Here is a 15,252-nt window from a genome sequence, read left to right as displayed (position 1 = left end):
GTGGCTCTGGAGCGAGGAGGAGGTGCTCCAGGTAATGGGGAGCAAGAGGCAGAATGCGGATGCGTTCGCTCGGCTGGCCAAGGGCCTGGCCACCCGGGGTCACCCTGCCTGCACTCCTGACCAAGTCAGGAGTAAGGTTAAGGAGCTGTGGCAGGGTTACACCCGGGCCTGGGATGCAGCCAGCTGATCTGGGGCCGCCTCCGCCACTTGCCCCTTTTACAGGGAGCTCAGGTCCATCCTGGGCCCCCCGTACACCACCTCCCCGCTGGCCACTCTTGACACCTCGGCTGACGAGCCCCAGCAGGCCCCGGAGGCGGAGTCCGCCCCGGAGGCAAGCCCTGCACCCCAGGGGCCCCCCCAGGAGCCCACACCTGGGACACCGGAGGAGGAGGAGGGGGAATCCTCCTTCAGCGACTGGGGGCTGCACATAATCCTGCCGTCCCGGAGCTCCAGCTGGGCGTCCGCCCAGAAGGTGTCCCCTGACCGTGGGACCGGACCATCAGGTATGTACCCGCCCTGGTGCACACCCCCAGGGTTGAGGGGTGGGGACAAGAGACATGACCAGGGCCCTCCACATGCCCAGATGACCATGGCCCCAGGGACAGCAGTGGCATGTCCCTCAGAAGAGTGCATCAGCCCCTGTCCCCCCAGCAGGACAGTGCCATGCCCCATCCCTGGGGGTGGGGGGAGTGGAACACCCATCAGCAGCAGTAGCACCTCCCGGGGACGGGGATGGGGAACCAGCAGCAGAGGGGTGTGGGGGACAAGGACCACGGATCGGGAGCCACACTAACGGCTGTCTTCACTCTTCTTCCCCCCTGTGTTCCACAGCTGCACCATCAGAGGGCCCGGAGAGCGCCAGCGAGGTGTCAGTGGTCCCAGAGAGCCCACCGGGGCCATCGCTGCAGGCCAGCCCCTCAGCGGAGCACCAACCAGCCCCAGAGCGGGGCCGACGGCGGAGCCACCACCATCCGAGGACAGCAACGGACCCCCAGCTGCTCGCGACCCTCCGGCGGCAGCTGGAGATGTCGGAGTGGCGCCTGCGGGTGGACGAGCAGCGGCTGGAATTTCAGGAGCAGGCGCTGGCCTGGCGCCAGGAGACATGGGGGGCCTTTATGCGCACTTTTGAGCGCATAGTGGACTATCTGGCCCCCCATGCCACTCCGCCCACCGCTCTGCTCGCCCTGCCCGCTGCTCCACCCGCTGTTCCACCCACTGCTCCGACCGCCGTCCCATCGCCATCCGCCACCCTGGGGCCTTCCGCCGAGGGGGACCTGGGGCCTGCTGACACCCGCTGGCAATACCTGCTGGTTTGCCCAGCCTCCAGCCAGCCTTGGCCAGGGCTGAGGCCAAGGCAAGGGTCGCGCCCACCAACCCTGGGTGCTGGACAGTAGAGGGTGTGGGGCCCAGGACGTGCCCCACCCCCCTTTGTACATATCCCCCATCATATAATATTTGTGTATATAGTTTGTGTTAGACCCCTGTTCTTTTATGGTACCTGCCCCCCATGTAAATAGTTCCCCTCTCTCTCTCTCTCTCTCTCTCTCATATATGAGAGAGAGAGAGAGTGTGTATTTTAATATAAGAGAAATCACTGTTTTGTTTGGGTTTCAAAAACAACAGGTCTACTTTTATTTGCAAAAAAAGTTGGGGGGTGTGCTCTTTGGTGCTCTGTGGTGTGGGCGTGGGGGCAGGGAGTGTTGTGGAGGATGGGGGGGTGCAGTGGGGGGCCTGCCAGTGTTCACCCCGTGGCCTGGTCGAAATGGGCCCGCAGGGCCTTCCAGACCCGGATCCCCTCGGGGTCCACCTGGCGACTGGGGGCAGCGGGTGGCTACATGTCAGCCCTGCCAGCCTCCACAGCCCAGCCCGGAAAGAATGCCTCCCCCTAGCTCTCGACCAGGTTGTGGAGTGTGCTGCACGCACCCACAATCTGGGGGATGTTGGTGGGGCCTGCATCAAGGCGTGTGAGGAGACACCTCCAGCGCCCTTTGAGGTGGCCAAAAGTGCGCTCAACCACCTGGCGCGCATGGTTCAGTCGCGTGTTGAAGCGCTCCTGGCTGGCTGTGAGATGGCCCATGAAAGGGTGCACGAGCCAGGGCCGGAGGGGGTACGCCGCATCTGCAACGACGCAGAGGGGCATGGTGGTGTCCCCCACAGGGATCTCCCGCTGGGGGATGTAGGTTCCCGCCTCCAGCCGGCAGCACAGGCCCAAATTCCTGAACACCCGGGCGTCGTGGGTGCTGCCAGGCCAGCCAACGTAAATGTCCAGGAAGTGGCCCCGGCTGTCCACCAAGGCCTGGAGGACCACCAAATGGTAGCCCTTCCTGTTCGGGAAGCGTCTTCCGCTGTGCTCCAGAGCACGGATGGAGATATGGGTCCCATCCAGAGCCCCAAAGCAATTTGGGAAGCCCAGGCTGGCAAACCCCGCGATGGCGGCATCCGGGTCCCCAAGCCACATGAGCCTGTGGAGGAGCAGGGCATTGATGGTGCGGATGACCTGCAGGGGAAGGACATGGGAGAGCACCAGTGAGGGGGGTGCAGGGTGTGTCTGGCCCTCCACCCCCAGGGCTCCCTCCCTCCCCGTGCGTCTTCTTACCTCCATGAGGACAGCCCTGACGGTGGCCTTGCGCACGCCAAACTGCCCCATGGATTGGTAGCTGTCTGGAGTGGCCAGCTTCCAGACAGCGATGCTGACCCGTTTCTTGATGCTGAGGGCACACCGCATGAAGGTGTCCTGGTGCCTCAGTGCAGGGGTGAGCCACTGGCAGAGCTCCAGGAATGTCTGCCGGCTCATGCGAAAGTTCTGGAGCCAGTGGTCATTGTCCCACTCGCCGAGCACCAGCCACTCCCACCAGTCGGTGCTTGTGGGGTAGCTCCACAGCCAGCGGCGTGTGCGGTGGGGGGTGGGGGTGGAGGACAGCAGGGTCTGGGGCTGCTTCCTCCTCCCCTGGGGGCAGCTCCTCTTCTCCTGTGACTAGAAGGTGATCAGCTGCCTCCTGCATAGCATTGAGCGGGGCAAGCACTGCTCCTGCAGGGGCGGCTGTGTGGACCTCTGGCGGCGGCGGCTGCTGCTGCTGCTGGGGGTCCATACTGCTGTGACGGGTGTGCGTGCCTGTGGCTCTGCAGACCGCGTGCTGTGCAGGCTGAGTGTGTCTGGGAGGGGCCCTTTAAGGGAGCGGCTAGCTGTTGCCCTGGAAGTGCTAGTCTGCCCTGTGACCCTGTCTGCAGCTGTTCCTGGCACCCTTATTTCAATGTGGGCCACTTTGGCGTGTAGACACTCCCCTGCAGCGCCTACTTCGATCTGGTGCTGCCCAACGTCGACGTTGAACGTCCACAGCACCAGCCCTGGAGGACGTGTAGACGCTATTCATCGAAATAGCTTATTTCGATGTTGCTACATCGAAATAAGCTATTTCGATGTAGCATACACATGTAGATGTAGCTATCATGTCCCACATTTGGGTTAAGTGAAGCTGAGAAGTATTTTCATGTATACTTTATTTTGAGACACCATCCAAACAACAAAACACCATTAGTTATGCAGCTAAATGAAGTTATAATGGAGATATACTGGCCACTTTACAGCATATCTAATTTAGATGTAATTTATATGGCATCTTCATTACTATTTAAATTATATTAATGACTTTGGGCTATTACTGCAAATTTAGTCTCTCGCTATAGATGTTCTAATGAAAAAGAGGTAGTGGGAGGGACAGCTGCTGAAGAGCTTGGTAGTATAAAATATATGATGTTACATTTGATGAGCTAAATTCTTTAGTGGATAAGGTTTAGTGGAAGATACTAGGACTTGAGTGCTCTTAGAGGCTCCTAAGCAAAGCAAACTCTCTTCATAACCCTCAAAGTGCTAAGAGTGAGAAAATTTTATAATACTTCTGCCTATGAACCATTGTGAATCAGTCCTCATCTGTTACACTGTTATACTTCTGTTAAGTTGGGTCTATTTGTGAGCACTCCTTCGAATGAGCGAAAATCAATATTTGGAGGTCGAAATAGTGGCCATCAAAAGGGAGCGACTACACACTAATAGCGGATCGACAGGTCAATGTGCCATGTTGAAGGGCTGCCACAGTCTTTCAAAAGGGAGCGTCCACATGACTCCAAGCTCTCCTTCGAGAGAAGGGAGGCAGAAAATGCTGTGAATGAGGTCCCACGGCCAACAAGCGCTTCTGGGGTGGCAGCCAGCCACTCCCTTAAAGGGTCCCTCCCTCCACCCCCCTACGCCTCACAAGCTAAGTCCTACCCAGCTGTTCCCAGTAGAGCCCACTTATCCTCCAGGATGGAGTCACAGCAGCAGATCCTGCAGGAGGACACCCTCATCTTGGAGACCTTGCTGTCAGTGCTTTGCACTGTCGCTGCAGCTGCCCCCCATCTACTCGAGTGGCTGAGCAGTCCCCGTGGGGCTGTGCCCCACCCCCTCCCAGGACATCACCTCCCTGGACTTTCTCCCAGCCCCAGTGCTCCAGTGCCTCTAGAGCCACCCCAGCAGCACCAACTGGTAGGAGCGCCTGGTGCTGGGGGAGTGGAATGACAAGAGGTGGCTACAGAACTTCCACATGTCGAGGCAGTTCACCTTTGAGGAGATCTGCCACTGGCTCACCCCCGCACTCCAGCGCCAGGACACCTGAATGCAGCCTGCTCTCACCCTGGAGAGACGGGTCGCGATCGCCATCTGGAAACTGGCCGCCCCAGACTCCTACCGCTCCATGGGACAACAGTTTGTGGTGGGCAAGGCCGCCATTGGGGCCGTACTTATGGAGGTAAGGCAGACTGAGGTCATGCGCCCCCCATGGGCAGGTGGCGGGGAGCTGGGGTGAGGGGAACCACTGGTTGCAGGGGCCAGGCAGGCAGGGTATGCAGTAAAGTGGAAGTTCCTCAGTCTGCTCCAGGTGGCACCTTGTGAGGAGGCCCCGGGCCAGGCGGGTGGATGCTGTGGCATTTCGCTGCTTGGCATCCATCTCATAGAGGATCTCCTCCTCTTTCCAGAGGCCCAGGATGTCCCACAGCTCCCACTCCGTCCAGGAGGGGGCCCTTCCCCCTCCCAGAACCCTGGGAGGCCTGTGAGGGCTCGGAGGGGGGGACCCTGGGGCTCATGCGGGGGCTGTGTGCTGGCCATCATGGCCTGCTGCTGCTCCCAGGCTTTGCTCAGAGCATGCAGGTGGAGCTTGTGCTGGGACTGCTCCTAGCACACTCTCAGCTTCCTGCCATGGTTTCCTGCGTGCATGCTGCTTTAAGATGGCTCAACTCAGGAATCATAGAGCGCCCCCTGCTGCCCGCCGGAGCAGCCCTATGCTCCAGCTGACCAGTGCCATGGAGGACCCCTCTTTCGAAAAAGCAGGATGTGGAGCGTCTACAAGTGTGCTCTCTTGATTTAGTGCTGCAAAAGGAGACGATCTTCCTGATATGGGATCGGAGTTCAGATTTCAATGTCTTCACCACGTTCTTTTGATTTTCTTTCAAAAGAAGGCGTCGCATGTGTAGACGCTTCTCCCATTCTTTTGAATGAGGGCCACATATTTCAATGTTTCGTGCGCATGTAGACCCAGCTTTAAAGATCTTAAAATAGTTAACCTGTTACGTGTGTTAGTGTTTACTTGATTTAACCTAGCTGCCCAGCCCGGCCACAACCATAACATCCTGACGCTGCTTTTGGGTCCTGCTGCTCGGCCCACTGGTTGATCTGCAGAAAGGGCTGCTGCAGCCTTGTGTGCCTAGCTTCCATTAAAGTTAACTGACAAGGACTGGTTAACCACTTAACTGGTAAGCACAGCGGTAAGCCTCATGCTTACTGGTATGGTTACCAGTTAACTCTTTAACATCTCTTACTTCTCCAGTGCAGATTATGTACTGGACCTTCAGTCAGATTGTGTACATGTTGTAACCATCTCTAAATGTTAGGAAAAGGGGAGGGAGGGTGGAACTCTCTGTCGAAAATTGAATTACTTCTCTGTTTAGCACTGGCCTGACTGTTGCTGTGATACTGTGTTAAGTACCATTGTCCACAGTTCATAAAAGATGTTGATAGATCTCAGAGGGTTCCAAGAAGACCCATGAGAAAGATTAAAGGATTAGAAAACAATGCTATATCACGTTATACACAGGGAGCTCAATCTTTTTAACTGAATAAAGAGAGAGACAAAATGGATGGCCAGCTGATTTACATTCAAAGTCCCTACATGGGGAATGAACATTTAATAATGAGCTTCTCAATCTATTAGAGAAGCAGTCCAATGGCTGGAAGATGAAACTAGATCAATTCACACTAGAAATAAGGCATATTTTTTAACACTGCGAGCAATTAATCACATTGGAAAAACTTACCAAGAGTCATGGTGTATCCTCCATCACTGACAATTTTTACATTATGATGGGATGGTTTTCTGAGATATATGCTCTAGGACTTAATTAGAAGTGCTGTGGCCTATGGTGTAAATAGGAGATCAGACCATTTGATCAAAAGGGGTCCTTCTTGCCTTGAAATTTATAAAACTGGGTATATCTGCTTCCCTAAACTGTGCTGACAATGGCAGAGTTCAGCATCTCACCCTATCCACTGCATATTCTGTGGGGGAAAAATCAAACAGTGTGGCATATTTTGGTTCTATAGCAAAGAAAAGATTTTCCCCATGACTTGGGAATTACACAATATTTATATTTCTATTAATGACACAGTTGGCCTGTAAATTACAGGTGGAATAGCTTGCTAAACCATATGATTCAGCCTCTTTGGAGCTTGCAAACTCTAACATCTGACTTGACTTCCTTGAACTGCTTCCTTGAGCTTTCCAAATTCCCCCCCTTCCCCCTTGACTGTCATTTAAAAAAAAATTTTGGTTGATTATAGTAAGACTTGCAGTAACATTTGAAGGCCATGTTAGAGAAAAATACTTGTATTATAGTTAAAATATAGTAATCTTCTTTGTATTTTGGTTGAAGTAGTAATACAGAGTAAATTACAGTCATTCTTGAGATTCCTTGAAACTTTGCTTGCAAGGCACAAGGGAGCAGACTGTCAACTCGCTATTCTTATTTTCAATTTTATAGCCTTTTCCAATCAATTCCCAGCATATTTCTCTTGTTTGTATTAAAAAAAAAAATCAAACACTCAGGTACTCAGTAGTGCATGCATCCTGCAAATGGTACTAAAGCAGTTTATTTTAGTGGATAAACTGGAAAACTTATATTTCAAAGATAATGACTTTAAATGCTGTTGCAGATCTATTTTTTCTCAATATTCCTGTTTCTTCTTAGTGTTAGTGGAAGTTGATAGTGCATAGAACTTTGCACTGACTGACTCTTTATTTGAAAGGAAAACTCGAGTGCTCAGTTCTATTAAGACCCAGTCCTTTGGCCTTCCTCACAGCCAGAGTATGCACCAAACATAGCAGAATATTTATGGTTCAACATAAGAACATAAGAACGGCCATAAAGGGTCAGACCAAAGGTCCATCCAGCCCAGCATCCTGTCTGCTGACAGTGGCCAGTGCCAGGTGCCCCAGAGGAGGTGAACCTAAGACAATGATCAAGCGATTTGTCTCCTGCCATCTGCCTCCAGCCTTTGACTAAAGGCTAGGGGCACCATACTTTACCCTTGGCTAATAGCCATTTATGGACCTAACCTCCAAAAATTTATCAAGCTCTTTTTTAAACTCTGTTAGAGTGCTGGCCTTCACAGCCTCCTCCAGCAAGGAGTTCCACAGGTTGACTGTGCGCCGTGTGAAGAAAAAATTCCTTTTATTAATTTTGAACCTACTACCCATTAATTTCATTTGGTGTCCTCTAGTTCTTATATTATGGGGACAAGTAAATAACTTTCCAATATTCACTTTCTCCACACCATTCATGATTTTATATACCTCTATCATATCGCCCCTCAATCTCCTCTTTTCTAGACTGAAGAGTCCCAGTCTCTCTGGCCTCTCCTCATATGGGACCCCTTCCAAATCCCTAATCATTTTAGTTGCCCTTTTCTGAACTTTTTCTAATACCAGTATATCTTTTTTGAGGTGAGGAGACCACATCTGCATGCAGTACTCAAGATGTGGGTGTACCATAGTTTTATATAGGGGAAGTATGATATTCTTCATCTTATTCTCTATCCCTTTTTTAATAATTCCTAACATCCTATTTGCTTTACTGACTGCTGCTGCACACTGTGTGGATGTTTTCAGAGAACTATCCACTATAATTCCAAGATCCCTTTCCTGATCTGTTGTATCTAAATTTGCCTGCATCACATTGTATGTATAATTGGGGTTATTTTTCCCAATGTGCATTACCTTACACTTACCCACATTAAATTTCATTTGCCATTTTGCTGCCCAGTCACTCAGTTTGCTGAGATCTTTTTGAAGTTCTTCACAATCTACTTTGGTTTTGACTACCCTGAACAGCTTGGTATCATCTGCAAACTTTGCCACCTCACTGCTTACCCCTTTCTCTAGATCATTGATGAACAAGTTGAACAGGATTGGTCCCAGGACTGACCCTTGGGGAACACCACTAGTTACCCCCCTCCATTGTGAAAATGTACCATTTACTCCAACCCTTTGTTTCCTGTCTTTTAACCAATTTCCAATCCATGGAAGGATCTTTCCTCCTGTCCCATGACCACCTATTTACATAAGAACCTTTGGTGAGGGCCCTGTCAAAGACTTTCTGGAAATCTAAGTATATTATGTCCATTGGATCCCCCCGTCTGCATGTTTGTTAACCCCTTCAAAGAACACTAATAGATTAGTAAGACACAATTTCCCTCTACAGAAACCATGCTGACTTTTGCCCAACAAATCATGTTCTTCGATCGTATGAGAAGAGTGAGAAAGAAGTTAAAGGGCCTTGCAGGAATATGGTATATGTAAATGGTTCCACATGGTACGTTGCACAAAGTGAAGAGGGAGTTGGGTTGGAGATCCCTCTGTAAGATTTTTGGGTTTTTATGGTTTGGTCCTAAGTGTAGAGTTGAGAGTGCTTTCTGGGGTGTCCTGAGGTTCTCAACTGCTCCTGGTGAAATTTTGCCTAAGTGCAATTTATTTATAGGAGCTTGTTGAGGAAAGGCATGTTCATGTACATACCAGTACTAGGTACTAAATGTTTACTTTGCTGTGCTGATAACTTTCTGTGAATTCACAGAACTGATTGGGGTTTGTCTGTCAGTGTAATTTAACTCTAGATTTCCCGCCACTTTATCTGTTGACATTCAGGCAGCGAAGAGGGAGAGGAAATATGCCTGACTCCTGCTTACGATTTCCTAGCAGATGGTTTCAGGTAGAGCCAACGAGAGGCAGCGAATCGTGGAACTTTAACCTACAGTGTGACTGCTCTTCCCCTCACTGCTGTATCCAGCATCAGCTGGGTGTATTAGAAGATGTGGCTCACTTTCATATTGGGAAAACTAGCTGCATTAAAGGCTTGAGTAAGCAGAAATGTTTGGATACCAACTGTGCCCTGTGCAGGAGAGCCTGAATCTGAGGAGTGTCCCTGAAGAGGGCCAGCCTAACCTGCCTCACCCAATGCCCCGGTCACGTGATCAAGTTAAAGAAACACAGTTGGGAATAATGTGTTGTGACATTTTGGGGATCACCCAGACTGATAAGGGTTTCTGTTACTGCCTTGCACCTTTGGATGCCTTAATGCTGTTTGCAGAATACTGGTTCCTCAGTATAAAAGAGGACATACTGGATAACTGAACACAAGGTAGCTTGTGTTAGAAAAGGTGCTATTCCTTGCTTGATGACTTCACCCTTTCATAGCCAGGATCTGATATTGCACAGACAGCACCCTACTCAGAGGCGGGCCCTCCGTTTCTGGCAACCAAATCTCAAAACCAAGCCTGTTTTAAAAAAGGGGTTGTTTTTTTTCTCTCTTCTCTCTTCTGCCTTGATGACTAATCCTTGTTCAGCGTGAGGTAGACTCCCTTTTGTCCATTAATTTCAATGGTTGGCAATTGCGTCTTCCTGGTTAGACTATGGATGGGTACATTAAGTTGGTTTTCTGTAAAGAGCTACCCTGCGATGGACTGCTGCCTGCCTAATTACTTTTCTTCCTGTTGTGAGCTTATGATGTTGCAATTGCACCACAGCGATAATTACAATGGCATACATGCACGCATACATACACACACACACGTTCCTAGCCATCCCCTGCATACATATCTCCTAATTGTCATCACATTCAGAACATTACAACCTTTCTTAAAAGACCATCATTTATGTAAAGTTATGCACAATAATGTTGCATACAACTACTCAGTTGCTTATTCTCTGCAGTTCAGATCCTCTGCACTCTCTGGGATATATGGACACTGTCTGTCACATTTGCCCTTCTTTTTTACGAGCTTAGAGCCTGTAAGTGGAGATGTTATCAAGCGTGTTGTTCAACTTAGTCATTTAGAATAGCTGAACCCATTACTCATGTGATTGCCTTTCTGCTGATCCCATCTTTCTGTGTCTGACCTATTATTTCATTCTCTCTGATTCCCTAGCACTTGAGAAATGTGCTTGATCAGAGAGCTATTACAGGAACCAGCTGGAATGAGGAGGATTTTAAATTATGGACTCAACAATTCAAAATGAATGCAAATGATTGTTACAAGAGTTGATAAAGCTACATTTTCTATACAAGAGAACATCTTATTCTTGGGGGTCCCCTAGCAGTAGCCTTTTATTCCTTAACATTTTGCCTGACAGATTCCAGGGAGTCTTCTTCCGGGACTTAAAAGTAATAGCATGTGTCAGATGAGAAAAATGGAAATTGTGTATATTCATTTTTAATATACTCAGACAGAAAAAAAGCCATAGTAGTGCAGACTGTATGGTAGTGGTTTCCAGTCTGTGGTCCTTAGACCCCTGGGAGTCCTCAGGCTAGGCTTAAGGGGCCTGTGAAAGGTTGTCATTATCATAGAATAGTAGTTTTCAACCTGTGGTCCACACACTTTGTCTGAGATTTCCAAAGGGAAGATTTCTGCGCCTCTATTCAAAAAAATTTAGGAGTCTGCAAATAACATATTGGAGAACACTCTTCTCTTGAATATACTAGTCTGACCAAGCTTGCAATTTCTTAACTGCAGGTAGCTGGTGACCTTGTAAGTCGATTGCACCTCGATGCCCATATTGATAAATTGGTGAGCACATATAGCGGTGGCACGAAGAGGAAACTTTCTTCAGCTTTGGCTTTAGTTGGCAAACCCCAAATACTTTTACTGGTGAGTAGAATGAACACGGGTATTGCTTTGGAAACATTAACATATTTCATTATTTTATTTTCCTACCTCTCATGCAGAAGTACAGTACAGCTCCCAAATCATCTCCAGGGAGTAAGTGGCACACAGGAAATGCAGCTGTCACCTTCAGCTCCCTGAATAAACATGCTTTACTAGGCACTCCAACATTCCCCAGTTGGAACTTTGCTTTCCAAGCCAGTGTTGGTACAACTGCTACATTCCTGCTGTGACTTGGGTATGAATTTTAGAGAGAGACCTCTTTGACTCACAGAACACACAAAATAGAATTTACTGCTCAATGTATTATGAACCATAGTGTATGTTCTGCAAATATGTGTGCACAGTGTAAGAAAATCAAAATACAAAAGTAGAACTGTAGCAGTTGTTCACCCCCACATGAGCCCTGGCTGAGTTAAACTGAGCCAGAAGGGACCAAGGCACCTTGTATGTTGCATTACGAGGGAAGTCAGGGATTGATCAGCACTAATTGCAGATGAAACCCTGTTGAGGGTGGAGCGGGAGTCAGATTAAAAAACCCAGGGATGAAGAGTAGGAGGAGGTTGAGGGAAGCAGCCTGCAGTCACTCTCAAGAGGAAAATAGCATCAAGAAGAGGGTGGAAGTTGAGGGTGACAATAAAGCCCCAAGTCCTAGGGAGTCTGCATGAGGCTGAGGGGGAGGAAGTAGCCAGAGAGCAGGGAAGTGTTTGGGTAGCAAGATATTGAGGGAAACTACAGCTGAGACTGATTTTGTTCTGTATTCCAAGTCATAGTATCTCTGGGCTGGAACCCAGAGTTGCAGGCAGGCATGGTTCTCCATATCAGTCACTGAGACCTAGCAGTGGAACAGAAAAACTGTCAGACATAGTGCCTGGACAGCTTGTCAGTGTGAATTAGATGCCACAGAAGTCGGGGTCTGTTTAGTGAGTTCCAAAAGAGGTAATCCTGGCATCAGTAGCAGGATCCAGTCACCAAAGAATGAGATTGGGACAAATAACAAAAGTGCCAGAAGAAATAAAAAATAAAATATTAATTAAAAAAAAAAGGCCAGTGGGATTTAAAACCAGAAACTGGAGACTTCTCAAAAGAATTTAAAGGAAGACTTGGGCTGTGGCCACACTAGAGAGTGATTTCGAAATGGTTTATCCCTATGTTATTTCAAAATAAGCCATTTCGAAATAAGTGGCATGGAAGCGACAACACACGAAATGCAGCTCGACGTTGTGATCTGCAACATCAGAATGACTCCCAATCATGTCGAAATGGAGCGGCTGCACTGCCACAGCTTCATTTTGAAATAACAGGGCAGGAAATGGTGAGGGCAGGGTCAAATGGCCGACAAGCCCTTCCTGGAGCACAGGTGAGAACTCCTGGCTGGGCCACAGGACGGCAGAGGGCTCCTACGTCCCCCCACGGGAGCTGCTGGTGGGGGACGTGACCATGCCCCCGTGCATCGTCACAGATGCTGCCTACCCACTCCAGCCCTCGCTAATGCACCCCTACATGGGACACACCAATGACAGGCAGGACCTCTTCAATGCCCGCCTCGACCATGCCAGGAACACTGTGGAGTGGGCATTTGGCCATCTGAAGGCACATTTCAGGTGCTTCCTGATGCGCCTGGAGGTAGGCCTGCCCAGCGTGTCCGCGGTCATGGGCGCCTGCTGTACACTGCACAACCTCGTGGAGAGCGAGCAGGGGCACTTTGTGGCACACTGGGCAGCTGAGGCCATTCCGCACTATGAGCAGCCGGGTGCAGTCCTGTGTTGCCAGGTGAAGCGGGACGAGGTGTGTGTGTGGGAGGCCCTCCGGGAGACCTTTGCCCCGGGGCCCCCATGACCTGGCCCTGCTCACTCTATGCAACCCTCCACTCCCAGTTCTTACACCTGCCTCACCAGCACCGCCCTTGCCATCCCCACCCGAGGCAGGACACACACACCGATAAATGAATTCAAGTGCTATGTTTGGAACAGAAAGAACGTGTGACTATTTATGGGGTGGGGGAGCTATTTACATGGGGGACGAGGGTGAACTATATACATGGGGAGGTGGGGGGCCTTCATCCTCCGTCGGAGTGGCTGGTCGGGAGCCACGACAGCCCCTGGAGCCGCGGGCGCCCCAGGTCCGGGGACCATGGCAGGGCCGGGATGGGGCAGGTGGAACAGGGAGGTAGGGCTGGACCAGGGTATCTAGGGGCTCGGACTTGTGGGGAGGATGGGGGGTAGCCACAGATGGGCAGGGCTCACCTGGCCACAGCCAGCTCGCCAGCTCCCGCTGCTCAGCCGGGGTCATGTTGGCTGGGGGCAGAAGGGAAACGTGGGTGGCTGGTGAACAGGGAGGAGCTGAGGAAGAGGGGGTGGTGGGGAACAGGGAGAGGCTGGGGTGGAGCGGGGCCGGGGAAGAGGAGAAGGCTGGAGCACAGGGAGGTGGCGTAGAGGAGGAGGGTACTGGGGAGGAAGCAGGGGCTGGGTCAGAGGGGGGTGCTGTGGGAAAGGCCATCCACAGAGCAGGCGGCTGGGCCAAACGGTTGGCGATGGCCTGAATCAGGGTGTCGAGATACCCAGCCACCTGGTCCCAGGCCACCCGCTCCATTGAGAGCTGTTCCCACACCAAGCAGTTCTGCTCCCGCCATGCAGCTGTGTGAGCTGCTGCCCAGCTGCAGCGGTGGCTCCTCCTGCCACAGTGCCCGGTCTGGGGAGGCATTGCCCCTTCACCCTCCTCTGCTGCTGTGGGGCTCCCAGGCACATCCAGAGGATTGGGGTGGCTGGCAGATGCTGAGGCTGTGAAGACACAAGGCAAGAGGGTGGTGCCCCATCAGTCATGAGCCTGGGTACCGTGGGCCAGCAGCCTTGTCCCCACTGCCATTCCACCCTGCTTGTGGTGAGGGGCTCTGGGGTGGCCTGTCTTCTCAGAATTTTAATACATGTTCCTTAAACTGGTCGATTGGTTGCAGATGAACAGTGAGGCACATCTTTCTATTAGCCATATTTCCTCCTCAATATTCCATATGTTTGAAACTATCTACCACTTGGTGGAATCTGATAGGTATCATAGGCAAAAATCATGCTCTTTATAAGCATCTTCTGGAGACTGGGATAAAAGTTAAATGTGTCAGGAAGATGTAGTAAACGTACAGAGTGCCCTCTCCCTCTTCTTATCTTATATTTAACCGGTCGTGTGGTGTAAAACCTCTATTAGAGGAAACAAAGTCTCCTCTAATCCTCCTTTCTATGCCCAGGATGAGGAAATAGTAAAATATGCAAATCTTATAATCCTCCAAACTGAATCAGAATGGGTTGATAGTCACGGAGAGGTAGCCATGTTAGTCTGTATTTTAACAAAACAGAACAGCAGTCATGTAGCACTTTAAAGACTAGCAAAATTATTTATTAGGGGATGTGTTTTCATGGAACAGATCTGAAGAGGTGGGTCTGTCCCACGAAAGCTCATCACCTAATAAATCATTTTGCTAGTTTTTAAAGTGCTACATGACTGCTGTCTTGGTTTGTCAGAATGGGTGAAATTAGATTAACGCATTTACCAAACCATGCCTCTGAACTGGCATATATTCTTACAACCTAAGATATTGTGTTTCCTCTAATCTCATTGCACTGATCCACACATAGGTTGGATGGTTTTACTTTTGCTCCAACTGATCTTGGATGGCTTGGTGAAAGGAGGAGGTTATCTTCTTAAGTCAACACTTCCTTTACTCTCAGAAGTACTCCAACTGTTATGTAATCTCTTTAGGACAATCTGTCACTGCAGGCAGCCATTTCAATTTGCCCCTTACTGTGAAAGGTGCAGCCTTACATATGTAAAGCCTTGCTGGGGGAAGAAAGTACTTGAATAATGCAAATGCTTTAAAAGGCTTATATATATTCCAAGTGTTGTGGGAAGGATTCCTTGTAAAGGATTTTTAGAGAGGCTTATTCAGGAAGGATCCATAATTAAGGAACAAAAGTAATACCATGTTAAGTGTTTTCTTTATTAAAGCACTACCCTCATGACAC

The 15,252-nt window shown here is 50.0% G+C and overlaps 1 protein-coding gene across 1 annotated transcript in view; it reads left to right on the top strand.

Annotated features, from left to right (window-relative positions):
• The window catches only part of ABCA13 (ATP binding cassette subfamily A member 13), a 316,624-nt gene that overhangs the window by 276,754 nt on the left and 24,618 nt on the right, over positions 1-15,252 (top strand). The window contains exon 57 of the mRNA XM_074986018.1: positions 11,090-11,224. Within this exon, the coding sequence (XP_074842119.1) occupies positions 11,090-11,224 (135 nt within the window). The remainder of the gene's footprint in view (positions 1-11,089; positions 11,225-15,252) is intronic.

The sequence above is a fragment of the Carettochelys insculpta genome, chromosome 2, assembly GCF_033958435.1.
Source record: "Carettochelys insculpta isolate YL-2023 chromosome 2, ASM3395843v1, whole genome shotgun sequence".
In the NCBI taxonomy this organism is placed as follows: domain Eukaryota; kingdom Metazoa; phylum Chordata; order Testudines; family Carettochelyidae; genus Carettochelys; species Carettochelys insculpta.
This window is presented reverse-complemented; position numbering and strand designations above follow the sequence as displayed.